Source organism: Rhea pennata, chromosome 27, assembly GCF_028389875.1.
Source record: "Rhea pennata isolate bPtePen1 chromosome 27, bPtePen1.pri, whole genome shotgun sequence".
NCBI lineage: Eukaryota > Metazoa > Chordata > Aves > Rheiformes > Rheidae > Rhea > Rhea pennata.
Window position 1 is genome coordinate 2,283,726 of NC_084689.1, and position 17,426 is coordinate 2,301,151.

The following is a 17,426-nucleotide window of genomic DNA, read 5'->3' on the forward strand; positions in this document are numbered from 1 at the left end:
ATCTCCGCAAAATCAGAGTAAAATCTGGCACAGCGACCTACGCAAATACTCTAGCTTAGAGCTAAGGTTTGGATCACAGTGAAGAGTATAGCACCCACTTTCTAATTCTGTTTAATTATCTACAACAATAAAACATTTCTTACTGAACGAATAGTAGAGAGAATGGTAGATAGATTACCACCAGATCAGCTTACGCATTTGTCAGGCCAAGTGTTTAAGATCCTGAGGTTTTATAAGGGAAGGCACGGGTGGGGGGAGCAGCTTGGAAATGTTCCAAGTAAAGGCAGTACTGCCCAGATAGGAGAAGAAAGTGAAAAGCAGAAAATGAGGAGGACTCAGAATAATGTTTTGCAGCTTCCTTCTCTAAACCCTCTAGAGTTGCAAAGACTACTTAGCAGGGCCAGCTGTATATCAGCAGATTCATAGTTCGGTCAGTGTTTCCTCTGAAACCAATACGACAGACCACTTTCACAGTTGCTTTACATCCTGCTTTGTTGGCTTATAACAGAATTAGCCCATAGTCTCTCTGATTTTGCCTGTTTTATTTGGACTTCTGTCAGTAATCATTTATTCCAAGTGGAACTCCCAGTCCATTTATCACTGTCATCACATTACAGCAGCTAAACCTCTTTCCCCAAAATAGAAGCTTTTTGGCAGTTGAGTTTCTTTCCAGAAATGTAAGTCTCAGGTTGTCTGCTGCTTTTTAGATTTCTCTGGACTCTGAGTGGGCTATCAGCAGAAATGTCATGATAGGAAATGAGACGAGTCCTCATTAATGTAAGCCAAACGTGTCCTTATATTAGCTTACTGGTGCTGCACTGGAAATCCTAAAAGCAAAAGTGTGCAAACACAATTGCGAAGTGAGAGGTGAATTTCACACACTACATTTCAAGTCTAGACTAGGCAATATTTTGGGCTGTTTCCTTTACAGATGAAAACAGCATGAGTGAAAGATGTTTGTCTGACAATTGCAGAGACCCATGTCCTCCATTTACCCACAGAACTATTAGAAGAAAGGAAGCAGCTCTCCAAACTTCTTTCACAATATGCCTTAAATGAGTCCTGGAGACTGCATGTTACAACCATTTGTTATAAATTAGCCTGTCGACTGAAACAGCCAGCAAGGGTCATCCTAGGACAGGTGGGCAGTATGATATTAATCACAGACAGCCCTCCAGCCTGCATTATTTGTGAAGATTCAGTAAATGGAGTGTCTTCTCTTAAAGAAAAGGAGTTTGTCTGAAACCTGCTGAATGCTTTAGTTGCAATTTGGTTAACTTTTGAAGATGGTGGCCTCTCTGAGCAACCAAAGGGGGCTACAGCTGCATCTTTCCCATAAAGTAATAGACTGGTTGCTCTCAACTAAAGAAGAAGTAGAAGACCCACCTCTACTCCAGTGTTCAAGCTTAGGTCACTAGGAGGAAAGCAATCCTTCTGTCATATGTATTCCATGACATATCCTTGGCTCCCCTCCACGGCACAGCCTGTTTGGAGAGCTCTCCTCCTGTCAGGGCTTTCCTGGGATTCATCTAAGTCCTGTTGCATAAACTCTGGAAGCATGTTTATAAGAAAGGATTAATTTAGGCATAGAACCTTTTCCACACTTGACATCAAAGGCTCAAAAGGAGCTTTCTCTATTTCCAGGTGAACAACAAACTAAGAGGCACACAGTTCAAAGTTTATGTAACAAGTGAAGTTTGGGTGGCCACTGTTGTTGAGATCCCAGTTACCACAAGCATTCCTCTTTGTTTTTCATCCCTGCCATACTCTTAACATTGTAAGACTGAAACTGGAGCTGCAGAAACTATCCTGCATCTGTACTCCAGACACACACAGCAGACTCCTTACCTCCCATGCTGGGAGATTTGTACTGCTAAGATGTCCCTGGTGTGAGGCTACACCATGAGGTGGGGGCAGGGAAGCAAGTGTGCCATGTACAGAGCTACCCAGGCTGCTGACCTTCTTCACAGCACACATTTATGTCTCTAGCAGAAGAATTATAATTCATCATTCTGAACTAAGCGCACAGCTCCTTGCTGTTACTTCCTCGAATAAGAAGAAATCTTATTCCTATTTCACACAGTTATGGTAGCCACCTGACCTTCTGTGCCACAGGGTAGTGAAAAGACTTAAGGCTTCCTAGCCATTCCCCTGTCCTTCCTTTCTTTGGCTTCAACTCATCCCTCTCCTTTTCGCCATTTATTCTTTTATTTTCTTTAGATGAGCCTATTTTGTCTTCTACCACGTGGTGGTGCTACAGTTAAAAATACCATGGAGATAACAAATAAACAACAGCACCTGACCATGAGGTGGACAGAGAGCTGGCCTCAGGCCAAAGCATATAGATGGTGAAGTGTGAATTTATTATGAGAAAACAAAAAGAGCAGCCAAATATTCTTAGATGCTGGCAACAACTACAGCTCAGACTGAACGCTGGCAGAGCAGCTCTCACTGCTGAAAAGTAGACATGTCACCCTGGCTGAGGTGTGGCCCAAAATCTTCCTCTTCAAGAGCCCTATCAGGGACTCGCCAGGAGACAGTGCACCACTCCTCACTGCAATAACAGGAGCTAGTGAGAGCAACCACCAAATCTGGTGCCCAGACTTTGCCTGGTGCAAAGGTCTCAGCATTCTGCCCAGCATAATCCAAATATAGGCACTCTCAGACTAACAGCTGTCCAACGACAGGTCCCAATCCAGATCTGACCGGAGACAAACCAATAATTTTAACAAACATCTCAAGCCCTGCCCAATTCCTCAGCCTCAGCTCAAGCCACCACAAAGGGAGCATATGAAAACAAGCTCTGCAGCCCAACCACCTACACTGGCCTCTACACAAGCAGCAAAATCCCCATATAGCTCAGAAAGCCAAAGGAGACATCACAGAGTCCCGAAGACATCCAGTTCTTCAGTCACCTTGTAGTTTTTCTCCTGAAAGTTAGTAAGACTCAGAAACACAGATTCCTCACAGCAGGGCTAAGAACCAAGGTAAAGATTACTCCAACTTACACTCATTCTCCGCACATTTATAGTGGACAACGATATGCTGAACCACACTCCAGTTTAGACACATCTTAGACCTCTAGCTCACACCCCTTGTGCTCCGGATCACCAATTTCTAAAGCAGCCATTCAAAGAAGCATCACTTGTGCCATCCTGGGCAAACAGCCTCAGAGCTTCCAGGGCCATACAGAGCGTGACTCCAAGCTCTTGGTGCTCTGGGGTCGGAGTCTACCTGCAACCTCTCAGATTCAGATACTCTTTGTAAAGCAGCATACCATGCTGCAAGTAGAGCCTCCGCTATGAGGCTCCTTGGAAAGCAAGCGTAAGGTCTTGGCACAACACCACCTCCTCTCACAGTTGTTTCTAAACATCCACAAAGCACTTGCTCTCACTCAGCTCCCTGCTGTCCCTTGCTGCAACACATGCCATGTGTTCACTAACAGCTAGGCCCATGATCCTTTTACATTTCCCTCCATCTGCCCTGAAAGGAAAACATGCTCCTCACAATACATGTCCAAGGGCAGCCAGTTCTCTTCTGTCCCAGGAAGGTTTTACTGACCTTAAGAGCCTCTGAGAGTCTCCTACTTGAGAATGAGCATTGCTTGAGGATACAGGGCAGAGAAAGAGAGCAAGTCTCTCATTTCCAAAAGATTTATTCTGTGCACAGACAATCCCTCCAGAAAGAAAGTGTTCTTCAGTGCCCTGAGTGCCTGCCCCAAAGAGCAGAGGCAGGGCTCGCCCATCAGCCAAGCCCATGCAGCAAAGCCCACATGTCCCCTGCATGCCAAGTGAACACAACAGGAGGACAAGGACAAGCAAAGGAGCAGCTGCCATTCTTGTGCACTGCTTAGATCTGCAAAGCAACAGTCTCATCCTTGCAGGTCCTGGGAGGCACCATTTGACTTCTGGATTAGCTAATAAAGCTCTAGGAATTCCCTGTGTCCATTCACAGAGCAGATGTGGAGCTGACAAATTACTATGTGTGGGGAAAAAAAGCCTAAAAGACCCAGCTTCTCTCAGGCAGCAAGGATAAGTGCTTGGGCGAAGCAGAACTTTGTGAAAAAGCAGAGTTGACCCAGAACCCTCCTTTTGGGAATAGGGCAGGAAATGTCAGATGGCCAAAGATAATGAGAACAAACTAATGCCAGGCAGGGTTTAGAGATCATTTAGCCTATCTGGAGAACAACTGAGCCAGGCCAAGCAGGGTGGTGCAGTATAGTCAAGCCAGGCAGAAAACTGAAGCAATCTATGAGGCTGATACAGGCGGGGGTACAGCCAGCCTGGCCCAGACAGCAGGTTGGGGAAGCAGGTTACAGCCAGGCTGGGTCAGAATCAGATAGTGACAGCCGTACTCACTCAGGCACTGCAGACCACTTTTATTCACAAGAGGTTTGGCACACAGTGAGCAGCTGGTGCAACTGGAGAAAACCCCTGGCACAAGCTGGTGCCCATTGATCTCTTTCCACCTTTCTTTTGGCTCCTTTGGCTCTTTCTCCTTCTCTTTCTCTTTGGTCTGCTCTTTGTTCTTACCCTGGAGGAGAGAAAACACAGCTATTACAGGCCTCTATTATGGGCCTTGCACTCCCCACACATTCATTTCTTCCTTAGTAAAAATGAGCAGGCAGAGAGGTGGCCCATAGCAAGTGCAATGGGCCTCTTAGTACTCCAGCCTTTGAGATTCAAGTGACTTTCCCAAATGCCTTCCTAAAGGCTAGAGCCACATGTGATGAAGGGCAGGACATGGCATTACAGCACGAGTCAGCCCTTCTCCTGGCTCTCCTCCTTGCCACAGTGGGTGATCTGCCATTGAAGGGCAGGCAGAACATGCCCATGATCAAGGTGGTCGAAAAATCAGGTATCAGTTTGTCCAGTGCTGGACAATAGTCCAGGCGGGCTGGGAGTATAGAGGTCATGTCTATCCAAAAGCAATCCAACTGGTTTCTTGGGTCAGATCATATTTTCTACTTGGAAAATTCAGTAAACCCTTTGCAGATTCATCATCTCTCTCTTACCTTATCCTTCTGCCAGGATCCAGTGACTCGGCTCCGCAGGGAACTCAGACGTCGCATCACCTTTGTGCCTCTCTCTGCTTTATCAGTCTTTCCACTGTCCTCATTTCTGAAACAAGCCCCCCAAAATTTTAGCTACGGGGAAGTTAACTGGGCAAGCACTGTTCTCTAAAAGATCACTCATAGATTTCACTTGATGCATTACTTTAGGACCCCATCTCTGACTTTTCCATCCCCCCAGAAGTTCAAGTTCAGCATCAGTCATGTCTTTCATGGAGAGATGTGCAAATAAGGAGCTGAGCTTTCAAATTATCTGTGCAAGTTCTGTGTGTCTCTCTGTTTTTTGATCAGTGCCATACACAACGGGGGCCCCAGTCCTGTCTCATACCAGTGTCCTGCACACAGTGTTAGCAGGGCAGTAGAGCTTAGATGGAGGGGAACTAGAAATCAGAATCTGCTCAGGGGACACAAAGCATCTGGGTTACTGCCTGGCTTAGCACTCACTTACTCATTAGACAGGAACTCAAACCACGTGAGGTTCTGCTGGGAAGCATCGCTGCTTTCTTGCACACATGCTCTCTGCTTCGCCCTGTGCAGGGGAAAGACATTAGACACACAGCACAAAACACCAGAGCAGAACTTGTGCGTCAGCTGAAAGGCCTGTCTTTGGAGAGTGGGCAGTCACATGTGTTTAGAATTACAGAACAGGCCAGTAAAGTGCTACTTCTCCTTGCAATCTCACTCTAGTTTCAGAAACACTGGAAGAATACAGCAATTTTGCTGCCCTAGGTATTTGTCCTCAGAGGACTAAGTGTCATTTGCCTTTGGGTCCCAGACAGGCCCATGACCTGCAACCCTGGTGGAGGGATTTAGAGCACAAGTCATGGGCTCAGAGAGGAAGCATCAGTAATTCTGTGCACTCTCCAAAAGGGCTGCGTGTAAGGGGGCAAGCTCTGTTCTGTGCTGTTCCTAGGTACCAGTTCCAGAGGCACTCACCCATGATACTGTTTCAGCTCCTGAAGTACCTGCTGGACAATTAGTCTACCAAGGATGAGGCAAAAGAAAAATGAGAGATTAGAAAATGTCCTTGTAAATACATTTTGTACCCCATGAAGCATCAGATGCCATTTTATGACCAACTGTTCAGCCCCAGCATGGAGTGGGATCTCCCTTATGGTTTGATACTGGATCTCCAGTAGCTCAGATGCACTCAGGAATCCCAGCCATCTCGATATGGCCATTCCAGGACTGACAATACCTACACTTGGTCTGGGGACACATGGTCCTTCTCCAGCATCTCCAGAGCAGGGGGTTCAACACCTGGAACATAAAACACTCTCAGCAGGGATTCTGGTTTGCCTTTGCAGAGCACCAGGTTTCAAGCTATGCAATTAGACCCTGTTAATCCTGCTAGGTTTAAACTCTGCATCTGATGGTGTGAGAGAAGTGCTGAGCGAGGGAAAGGCTGCATCACTTTTCTGTGTTATCCCTCTATTCTCCAGTCTATTTTACTTTAATTTCTGAGCAGCCTGCTTGCAACCAGAGGGTAGGAAGTAACACCGTCGCACAGACCCTACCCATGAGGGCCAGCTTCCACACTTGGCTGCCCCTCCACTCACTTCCCAGGCTGTGCTCTCAACAACTTTCTACATTTTGCCTCAGGGCAGTCCTCACAGGTGTAAGAGGTTAATAGATTCCAGCAATAGAGAGATGGCCAAAATTAAGTTTGCATCAGCTGTAGTGCTGATAGGCCATCTGTTGGGCTCTCATATGAGCTGAGTCCTGTCACCACATTTTGCAGCAGAGGTTGCAATAAGAGCTGGAGCTCAGGAAAAAATCTGAGCAGGGATTTCTCTTTTCTCAGGCTCATAAAGCCCTCCTAAGGAGGGCATTTAAACCCAGTCAGATAAGATGATGCATTTTGTCCTAGGATACCATCTTGTGTGAGTAGGGAACGACCAATGCACCAGCCACAGACAGGTTATATGGCAATGTGTCACTGGAGACAGGCATGTCTGCACTTAGACTACACACTTTGCCTAGAACAAACTCTAAGTCAGCTTGATTTTGTTCCAGGAGCTCCTGGGACCATGTAGAAGGCAAGGGCAGAGGATGTCTAGGCTGTCAGAGGCTACATCTCCAGTTTTGTATCTTCTTAATCACAAAAAATTTGAATTCATTTAATGCCATAGATTTAGTATATACCAACCTTCCACAGCTGAAAGAGGAGTGTCGAAACTGCAAGGTATCTGAGGGGAGGCAACCTTGTCACAGGCTGATGGGACAGACTTTGACCTCAGTCTCTTCCCATTGCTGCCACATTCCTGGAGAAGTAAAAGGTCATGGACATCTTTGGTCCTTGGTGCACCAAGGGAACCTCCATCGGTGGCACAGCGTGGCTGGTGAAGTGCAAGGCAGGGGATAGGGCTCCCATCTCCAGCTAACTGCTAGTGGGCAGATTATTCCCTCACTGCATGGCTGATGATAGCTGTGGCATCAACCACAGCCATAGCAGGGCACAGGATTAGTCCAAGGCCCAAGAGATGGATCCTGTCACCAGCTCTGCCTCAAAGTCTCAGTGGGGAACCAGCGAGGCAGCTGCCAGAAAAAAAAAAAAACCTTCAAAAACAAATACAGAGGAAAACTACCAGGAACAGGCTGACTCCTGGCCCCTTCCCTCTTGTTTTGTCAGGTTGTGATGACAGCAGCCTGTAGGGCCCATTTGTTTGTTGGACTTCAGGTGTGGACTCCAGGGCAGGCTGGAGCAAGTATATGCTGCTGTGACATTTGTTATCTTGTGGCTGACACCTCCTTAGCTACTTCCTACTTCTTACTTGTGCCTATAAGACATGTTGCACTGCGATGCAGTTCTCCTTTTAATATGAATTGAATCCAAAGAAATTCTCTAGAAAAGCAAAAGGTGAAAGTGGAGGAGTCAAATTTCTGCCTTCAACTACCCGACGGAGGATAATAGATCAGACGAAGCCAGACTCTTCTCAGGGGTGCACAGTGACAGGAAAAAAGGCAACATATGCAAGTTACCATAAGGCAAATTCCAACTAGATATAAGGGAAAAGAGGGCTGTGTATCAGCCAGCTCTCAGGGCCTTTATCCTGCAAGAGGAGACAGTTTGTCCCAGAGCAGAGAAAGCTTGTCCTTGCTGAGATTCCTGCCGACACCTTGGTATACCTGGTTCAGCACTGGCATCTGAGGAATCCAGCCTGCGGCTGCCACCTGTGTGTGTGGCTTTCTGCATCCCCAGCTCGCCCCACTGCGAACATGCACACAGCCCTCACGCACTCACCACCTCCTCAAAGCTGGGGCCAACCGCGAGGCTCGGGCGTAACGGCTCTATCTCCACTTTGATCACCGTGCCGCCCCACTGCTGCTCCAGGCTTCCAGCTCCCCTCTGGGCAGTTGAAGGCACACGAGAGGCCATGTCCTCATGCTCTGGGTCACTGCCCATCTCTGTGGCATCCAGGCTAAACCTAATTCAGGAAAGAAGCACAAGCCAGCTTAGCAAGCCAGCCCTGTTGCGCCATGCAACACCCTGGCTTTGAACAGACAGTCCTGAGGAGCGCATGAAATTAAGACAAAGCAGGGTCACTACAGCAGGCACACGGAAAGGGAAATGTCAAGAAGCATCAGCCCAGACACCAAATCCTGGGCCTGTTAAAAGCAGCTGCTCTGGCTGCCATCAGCAGGTTCACCCAGAGATGTTTAGTGCCCAGCGGCTCCTGCTGATCTCTTAGCAACCCTGAGACTGTGCAGCCATCCTGACAGCAGCCTGCCTTGCCTGCGTGAGCGCTGCTGCCCTGGTGGCTGCAATGCCAGGAAAGTTCCTCTGGGCATTTAGAAATGGCAGATGTTGTTGTTTATCAAATCACTGTACTAGCATCATGTCGTAAATCCTACCCCACCACAGCCTAGCTTCAAGGAAGGAAGAAGAAATCCTTTTCTGGGAAATGAGGGGCAGAACAGCCTTCCCAGTGCACCATGGTTTCCGAGCGCAAAGTGCTGTCGCAGTGCCAACAGCATAGGAGCAAAATGATGAATAGGGCTCAGTGGAAAATCTTACTCTCCCCAGTGGATTCTGTCTGCAGATCACTGTCACTTCATTCCTGCTGCCAGAGACAGGCTTCAGGAAGCATTTGCTTAGGGGACAGTGGGGCATATTCCCCTTCCCTGGCCCTACACTCACACATGCTTCATCACCCAGCAAGGGGACTGAGTAAATCCCTGACACTCTGATGGCCGTTCTGTGCGGTTGTTGCTCATGTGCCTGTTGTACAGTATAAACTGTGACTGATCCGCAATGCATGGAACAACAATAGGTCTGAGAACTGAAGCCTGAGCTTGATAAAGAGTGCTCAAGATTTCAGACTGAGATAATTTTAGGGCACCTTATAAGGAGGAGAGATAAAAATAGTCATTGCTGGCCTGCACCTAACTCCCAACCAGCAGCAAGATCAATACGTTTGTCAGGAGGGGAAGCACGCGTGCAAAAACCTGGAGCCTGAGGCCTTCATGTGACAGGAGCACGGCACAACAGTAATGCCAGGCCTGGAAACCAGAGCTGCCAGCCAGAGCTCAGCATCGCACCGCAAAATACACTGTCTTCTGCGGCCTCATGGAGAACAAAGGGCAGGAGGACAGTGCTGCAACTACAAGTACAGACTCCACCAAGCCAGCTCACTGACAAGAAGGAAAAGCAGGTTTGACAGAGCTGTCTTCATACTTGTGGAGTGGGCGAAGTTGCCTCTGAGCCAGGAGACAGAGGGTATCAGGGCAGCTGATACTATTCAAAGGTTCCCTCTAGGCAGAGATGTGCTCTGCCCAGATGAGAGATCCTCTTCCCAGCCCCAAGAGCAGGAAAGAGGTTCTTCCTAATGCCAAGAAGACGTAAAAGCCTTTTGCCGTCCCACTGTCTGTTCCTCCACATCCCACCCAACCTGAGCAGTAGGCTTCCAGCAGATGCTGATGTGGGAGGGAGACCACCCAGCTGCAGCCAGAGCTCGGGGCAGTGTGATCGCTCCAGCTTTGCACTCTTTCATTGAACTGTATGTATCAGATTCTGCTCCCAGGCCTGCTTTACCTGCGCTTACAGTCCTGGGGCGATGTGGGGCTCTCCCAGCTGTGTCTCCGTGAGGTAGACATGGATCTCACAAGCGTAGGGAAGGTCTCCTCAGCCTCCTGCAGCTCCAGCACTTTGCCCAGCTCTGCAGGACATTCAGAGGTGCCAGTTCCCTCTTGCGGTACTGCTGTGCAGGAGGAAACACGGTCTCTGTTCAGAAAGTGGCAGTCGGCCTCCCCATAACGTACCGAGCAGGAGACAGGATTGGAAAAAGCAACATCCACAGACATTTTGCTCAAAATCCCTGGTCTCTCTTCCAATAAGCGAAAAGCAGATACAACTTGGGGTGCTTGTTCTGGCTGTGATGCAGTCTCTGGTGCTGTGCTGGTAACTGGCAGGCTCAGAAATCCCAGATCTCTGTAATACTCCGTGCCATGGAGAGCAGACTCTGAGAGGAGATCCTCCGTGCTGCTGTGCAAATCTGCCGTAGGGACATCCAGCTCTACGGAAGATGAGTCCTCCTGCAAAGGGAACAACAGCTTGGCATAGAACAGGTTGCCCAGAGAGGTTGCGGAGGCTCCTTCTCTGGAGATATTCAAGGCCCGCCTGGATGCAACCCTGTCTAACATGCTCTAGGTGACCCTGCTGAGCAGGGAGGTTGGACTAGATGATCTCCAGAGGTCCCTTACAACCTTACTGATTCTATGATTCTACGGCATGAGCATGTGAATCCTATACTCCCTTCTGAAGGTGTTGCATATATCCTGCAAAGGGGGCATTTCCCTGTGGAGCCATACCTGCTTTTCTTTCCTGTCCCAGCCCACCTGCAGCTAGGCAGGCCCAGCCTGCAGCTTGGTTTCTCACAACAGGCTTTGTAACATCCTGCTGCACCTCACAGCCAGGCTGTCCCAGCCCCAACTGCTCAGCTTGCTGCAGGGGATGTGGATATTGCCCTCAAGGTCTCTCTCTCTCTTATTCCCACTAACATCAGTGTGAAGCAAGGAGCTTTGATTTTGCCTAGCAGCAGGAACAATACAACCTTGTATTCCTTCCAGCCCATGACAGTCTGTATTGGTACCCCTTTTTCCCATCCTTATTCCACCCACAGACCCCTCGGGATGCAGTCTTGACTACCGAGTTAGCTGACCCTGGCTCCTGCCTTGTGCTGTGGTAGCAGAGCAAAACAGGACACTTGCCTTTTCTTCAGCCATACAAGTGAAGAAGGAGTCATTCCCAGCAATCAGGGGTGGGAGGAAGTTTTTGGGGTTGCGATACTCCGAGGCAGCAATGCTGCGGTCAGTGAATTCCTGTAAGCATGGCTTGCCCTCGGATCCTGCAAGAGAGAAAGTCACAGCATGTGACCAGGCAGCCTGGAGGTGTGTGAAATCAGCCGCACACGGAGAGCTAGCATCTGGTGGCACTGAAAGGCTCCAGGTGGCCCTCTGCTCTCTTGCAGACAGGCAGTGCAGGTGGTATCAGCACCTTGGTGGCCTTGATCCTCCAGGAACATGACGCAGGGGTCCCCTAGCAGCAGAAACTTTATCCCTCGAGCTATGGTGTGTGCAGAGACAGAGACCAGGCTTGCACTGCTCGAGCCAGACACTTACAGCATTTCCTGTGCTACAGAGGCTGTTTCTGTAGTAAGACAGAAGAGTTAAGCACATTATGACTGCTGTCATTTAGATTATGGACCTTTAAAGCAGCAGGAATCCGTGAAAAAGAAATATTGTCAGCAATTTTATTCTCATCCTTAAAGAACAAAGGATGCCGCTGGGAGACAAGATCAGAGACATTAATGACTCCAGGCAACACTGAACATTCAGAGCAGCAGTGGAAGCATAAAATGCTCCTGATACCAAGGTCGCTGTGGAAGGTGTGGATTTTGCCCGCACAGGATTGTTAAACGAGTGTGAGCCTGAGTGTGTGTACACCATCTGATAACTCATTCAGAAACAAAAACAAGGTCTGGACATACTTCATGGTACAATATATTGTCCAGCTGACTAAAGCACATTCCTATGTAACGAGACACACTGTAAATGTTAGCCACGATCTCTAAACCAGCGCATGACTCACAGAGGGCTTTTATTCCTTTGAGATACATACAGCTGAGGCGAATGGACAAAAGCCAGGTTGCTGGATGAAGCACCCTAGTCGATGTCTGAAGATGTGGAGAGCAATAGCAAGAGAATGTAAGAGGCCATGTCTACCCAATGGGAAAAAGAAAAACACTGCTAGAAACCCATCATACTCCACAAAAGCCAAGGATAAAAACATGAACGTGAGTAAAACATAGCTAAAAACACACTCTTGGAAACAGCAGAGCCTGCTGTGGGTTTTAATGCTACACCATGCAGCCAGAAAGGCAGAAATAGCACGGTGCCAATGAGAAAAAGGCATCAAACATGTGGGAGAGTTTGGAGGTTTGTTCCTTGGTGCACACTGCACACTGCTGTTGCCAGAGTTTCTGTTTTAAGGAGTGTTCGGGGTGTTTAAATGTGTGTGGTAGTTTAATGTAAGGGACTGTAAATAACACACTAAAGAAAACACTCTATAAAGGTTCTATTTTAATTCAGGGGCTTTTAACCATAATAGCAGTGAAAATTTGAAGCAGCCTAGCTAGGAAGGTGGTAGAATTCGCTTCACATGAAATATTTAATTGATAAATTCCTGCACAGGGTGTACAAACTGTCCTTGATCCACATCTGAAATGCTTTATCTATAAAACTGGTAAGGGCTTAGCAAACTATTTAACATCACCTTTTGTTTTCCTCAGCTATGCTTGGAATAGCTTTATTCAATGTAATAAAAAAATCAGTATTTGGAAATGAATAGCCATTTAACAAATGCAGGGTTTGGCACAACATTGGAAAAAAAGGGCAGCCGGAGATGTCTGCAGGGAATAAAAGCCACTAAACCCCCAAACAGGCTGGAGCAGAGCCAAGGTAGAACTGACCTCAGGGGAGCAACCAGGTGGCTGGAAGTTCCCAGAGGGATGAAGATAAATTTTGCTTCCCCTCATACAAGTTATCTTCAAGGAAAGAAGTAAAAGGAGATTCCTTGCTCTTATCATGCCTTGCAGCAGGGAACTCACCTCGCCGCAGGGAGCAGAGCCCCAAGAGGCAGCAGGGATGGAGCTGCATGAGCTGACAAGTGCTGCGCCCTGACAGAGGCCAGAGCCTGGCCCACAGGTTTACCTAAAACAAAGAGGTATTTTCCTCTCAAGCAGGGTCATGTCTGGCCTGCCAAGGCTTCGCTGTGCCTGCCGAAGGCTCCAGCCTACAGCTCTGAAGTGGATCCCTGGAACAGAGTCAGCAACGGCTCCTTGGAGGTCTGGAAAACATTTCCTGTGCTCTGCCTGTGCCATGCAGGGTTAAGGATTTGGGCAAAACATGCTGCCAGCAAAAGACCCTCTGCAGCCTCACAGAACGACTTATATCCTCCTCGGACACTTTAGACACTCCTGCTCAACACTCGATAAATCAGGCTTGCAGCCACCCTCCAGGGAACACCACAGCACCAGCCGTTAGGCAGCAGCACACAGAGCGCACAGAGTTACGGCGATGGGGAGACCATTTTAGGCAATGTGTGAACACCAGACATGACAATTCAGAGCTCCCCGCATCTAATTCCTGTGCTAGCTCCATGTATAGAGCTGTGCTGTGCGGACAAGAGGGCAAGGGGGGTGCTGGAGGGGTTTCTGGGGTGGGGGAAAAGCAGTTTCAGGTTCAGGTTCCAGCAGGCTGAGCAAGGAGAGGTCAGTGTGGAGCGCACAGAGAAGGAAGGCAGGTCTAGGGGGCTGTGAACATCCTTGTACCCGCAAAGTGGTCACCAACACACTAGCAAGACGAGCCAGCTGAACAGCTCTTGAATCTCCTGGAATTTAACCTGGAACTGAAGCTCCGTCTAGCTGCTGCACAGTGGTAAGGGACAGGGCATCTCTGCTCTCCAGCAGAGCTGGACAACAGCGTTCACTTTTCCTCAGTTGAGGCTGGAGACAAGATGACGGAGCGACACTTTCAAGAGCGCACTCTGTTTGCTTTAGGGGAACATTAAGCAGATTAGGTACTGCAGTTGCTTAATTCGCCTCTGTCCGGGAACCATAAAAGGTTATTGCTGCAGGGAGCAGCCTCATCAGAGGAATTCCCAAGGCAGAGCTGGGAAGGAAGCACTGCTGGCAGGTCCCGGCAGGTCCCTGTGGCTCGTGAGCGGGGCTGTCCAGGGCTTTGCCAGGTCAGCTTCCTGGTAGGCAAAACATGACAAAGCTGGGTTCTGCACGGGGAGGAAGGAAGTAGTGACCAGCATTCACCACATGTGATAGTCAGGAAGAGTCTTGGGGGTTTTGATGCCGTGGAGACAGAGGGCCCAGCCAACTGATCTGGTTCTTTTCAAGGAAAAACCCCCTGTCCTCCTGTAACCTAGTGCAAAGATACTGGGACCTCAAGAAAGATTTAAATTCTTCCATTTCAGACCTGCAGTCCAGACCTCCCTCCTCTCTGCAACTAGCTGCTCACATGAGCCCATCACCAGCAAATGGTTACAGCAGGGGACAGCAGCTGAGCGGTCAGTGCTGGAAGAAGCTCTGCCAGCCACCGATTCGCGGCAGCCCTGGGAGCAGCTCCCGGCCCTTCCTCGCCCACCTGCTCTGCTGGTCAGTGCAAGATGCTGACAGGCCCCGAGTGGCCCTGGAGCCAGGCCAGCGCTGGCAGGGAAAAACGTTAGAGGAAACGTGGGGCGCGAGCTCTCTCCTTGCAGGTCACATCCTCTAAGCATCGACTGCTCCCGGCGCTTCCACTGTGAAAGGTCACACCAAACACGGTGGCGCAAAGGCAGTGGATAGTTCTGCTAAGCGAAACAATCCCAGGAGGAAGGAAAGACCAGTGCATCTGGGCATTTCCCAGCAACCTGGGACAGAGGCTGCTGGGAAACCACCAAGAGCATCACAGACAAGAAACAAAAATCATTCAGTCTCTGCCCCAGCCGCTACCTTGCTGGCCCAGCATCAGCTGCCCTTTACATCCTGCCTTCCAGGATGACCAGAACTATAGGATAAAACCTCTGCAAAGCTAGTACTAAACTTGCTGTGCCAAAATCAGGGCAAGTGCAGTCCTTGGCATGGTCTGGGCCCCAGGTCAGCAGCTGCTGGCAGCGGCAGGGATTGGCTCATGCGGAGGAGGCTGGAGGAGGGGAGAAGATAAGCTGTCCAACACTATAACACACCGTACAGCGAGCTGCTGCCTTATTGCTGTGTTTGAGTCCTGGTTTTAGGGCATGCAGGGCTGGGGGAATAACGGATCTAGCACAATCCAGCTGCTCCTCAGCTCTCTCTCAGCTGAAGGGTCTCAGCAGTTTGCTGATGAAGGATTTGCAGCCCCTCTGAGTCTCCAGCTAACAATCCCGATGCAGCTTCCATTGGAGACTCTTCCAGGTACCGAGGGACAGCTGAGTGCCACGGCACAGTCAAGCAGAGGCTGAAGAGGAACTGAGTGAGACCCGAATGTTTTACGTCTGCAGTGCAAACCCCAGTGGGACAAACTGCTCACGCTTTTGCTCCCTCACGCTGGAGGGAGAAGACCCTACTGGGACATGCTCTCCAAAACAGTCAGTGCTTTGGTCACTCTGAGGGAGGTTTATTTAATATGGAAATTTGTGCAGCTGAACCTTCCCCATGAGGCCATAACCTGCGGGTGCAGCTCTAGCAGGGATGGAGGGGGTGTCCCAGCCAGGGCTCGGGGGAACTGCTTGGGGCTCACCGTGGGATCAGATCCCTGCACGATCCTGCTCCCTGCTCTGACTTTACCTTCCAGTGATTGTTCAGTTTGGATCTCACTCTGCTGCATGTCCATGGAGGAGACTGGAAAATGGGGGGGGGGGTGGGGGTGGGGGAGAGCAATGAGGGAGGAAAGAGCTGGTGCATATCAAGCACTCTAATGCCACAGTTAAATGTACTCAAAAGCATCAGCCTAAAGCCAGTGTTTGCAGGGAAGGACAGCAGAGGCTGGCTCCTCAGGGACTGCAAGTGTCCTGCTTCCCGGGCTCTGACGTTGCTCTTTCAAAGTCAAGGTACTGCATACAGGAATGAGGCCGGTTCACACCATTGCTCATGTTTCCCCTCTCTGCTCTCCAACACTGCGATACCAAGCTGGTGCCACACAAACCGCTACGGCTCAGCCTATGCTCTGAACGCAGGGCTCTGCTTGTCAGCCCTCACTGAAGGGCTGGGGGAGCCTTTCCCCCAAGCTCTGCTCGAACACCAGACTCCTGGCACACGACGTAACGCTCAGTCCTCTCCAGGCAGCCGTGCAGAGACAGCTGCCTGCAAAAACTGAGACCTCCAGATCACTGGCAACAGCGAATCAAATTATTACGAAACCAGGAGGCTAATATTTAACCCATTACCCAGCTCCTAAAAGCACTCACAAGTCTTGAAAACAGGTTAAAAGGAAGGAATAGCATTAACCAATACGAGTCCCCTGCAGAGGGGAGCAGCATGTACCCTACGCGCGCAGCCCTGCCTGGGGAACCCAGCACTCTTTGCTACCTGCTCGCCAGAGACAGGCGCTCCCGGCTGCACACAGCAGCCCAGCTCCCGAAACACGGTCGCTTCCCACACGCAGGCCATTACCTCGCTTAAAGGACCATCTCTTCTTCCAGCACTTCGAAAATGACGGCCAGGAGTGGTTCAGCAGCGAGTCTGACATTTGGGAGCCCTCTAAGCCCTGTGCAAGGTATAACCCCAAGCAGAAGACGACAGCACAGAGCACAGCAGAGCTCAGCGCGGTCTAAGGCAGCGCCGCAGGCTGCAGCCCAGGGGCTGCCAAGGGGGGAGTGGAGAAGCCAAGTGTTTTGTCAGAAGTATCAGCTGATGGAAGCTGTAGCCAGAGAGAAATTCCTGGTCTCCAGTGTTCCCACCTGTGTGACGGGTCAGTGACTTCCTACAGCAGGGCCTGGGGATTAGTGGCCCCAGAGCACAGAGCAGCCCCTGAACACCCTGAATGCTGATCCAGGCTTGCAGATGGAAACAGAAAGCAAGCTGTTAACACGCCATAACCTTCCTCTCTCTGCCCTAACCTCCTTGCTCCATTCATAGTTATTAGAGGTCAGCCTGACAAACTGTCACCTTTAAGTCAGTACTGCAAGGGTGCTGGGCCCCTTCACCTGGGAAATGCAGGACAAGCATTTAGACCATGGGCTTGATATTTACACTGTTGTTCGGCATCGTTTTCACGTACCAAGGCATAGCCTCTGCGAGGGAAGGTGAGAGACCCCGTCCCTCTGCAACACCAGCAGCATCTTGTGGCTCTTAGCAAGTCCTCATCCCTCAGTAAGGACCTTTCACCA

General features: G+C 49.6%; 1 protein-coding gene across 1 annotated transcript; it reads right to left on the reverse strand.

Moving 5' to 3' along the window:
- Window positions 1-470: 470 nt before the first annotated feature.
- LOC134151518 (rho guanine nucleotide exchange factor 18-like) lies at window positions 471-16,849 on the reverse strand. The gene is made up of 12 exons (XM_062596116.1): window positions 16,711-16,849; window positions 11,282-11,418; window positions 10,107-10,606; window positions 8,316-8,499; window positions 7,221-7,335; window positions 6,274-6,331; window positions 6,008-6,052; window positions 5,520-5,600; window positions 5,015-5,120; window positions 4,359-4,533; window positions 1,387-1,550; window positions 471-827 (listed from the first exon to the last, which is right to left on the reverse strand). The coding sequence occupies exons 1-11, from the start codon at window positions 16,784-16,786 to the stop codon at window positions 1,438-1,440; spliced, it is 1,590 nt and encodes a 529-aa protein (XP_062452100.1). The 5' UTR covers window positions 16,787-16,849; the 3' UTR covers window positions 471-827; window positions 1,387-1,437.
- Between the last annotated feature and the right edge of the window lie 577 nt (window positions 16,850-17,426).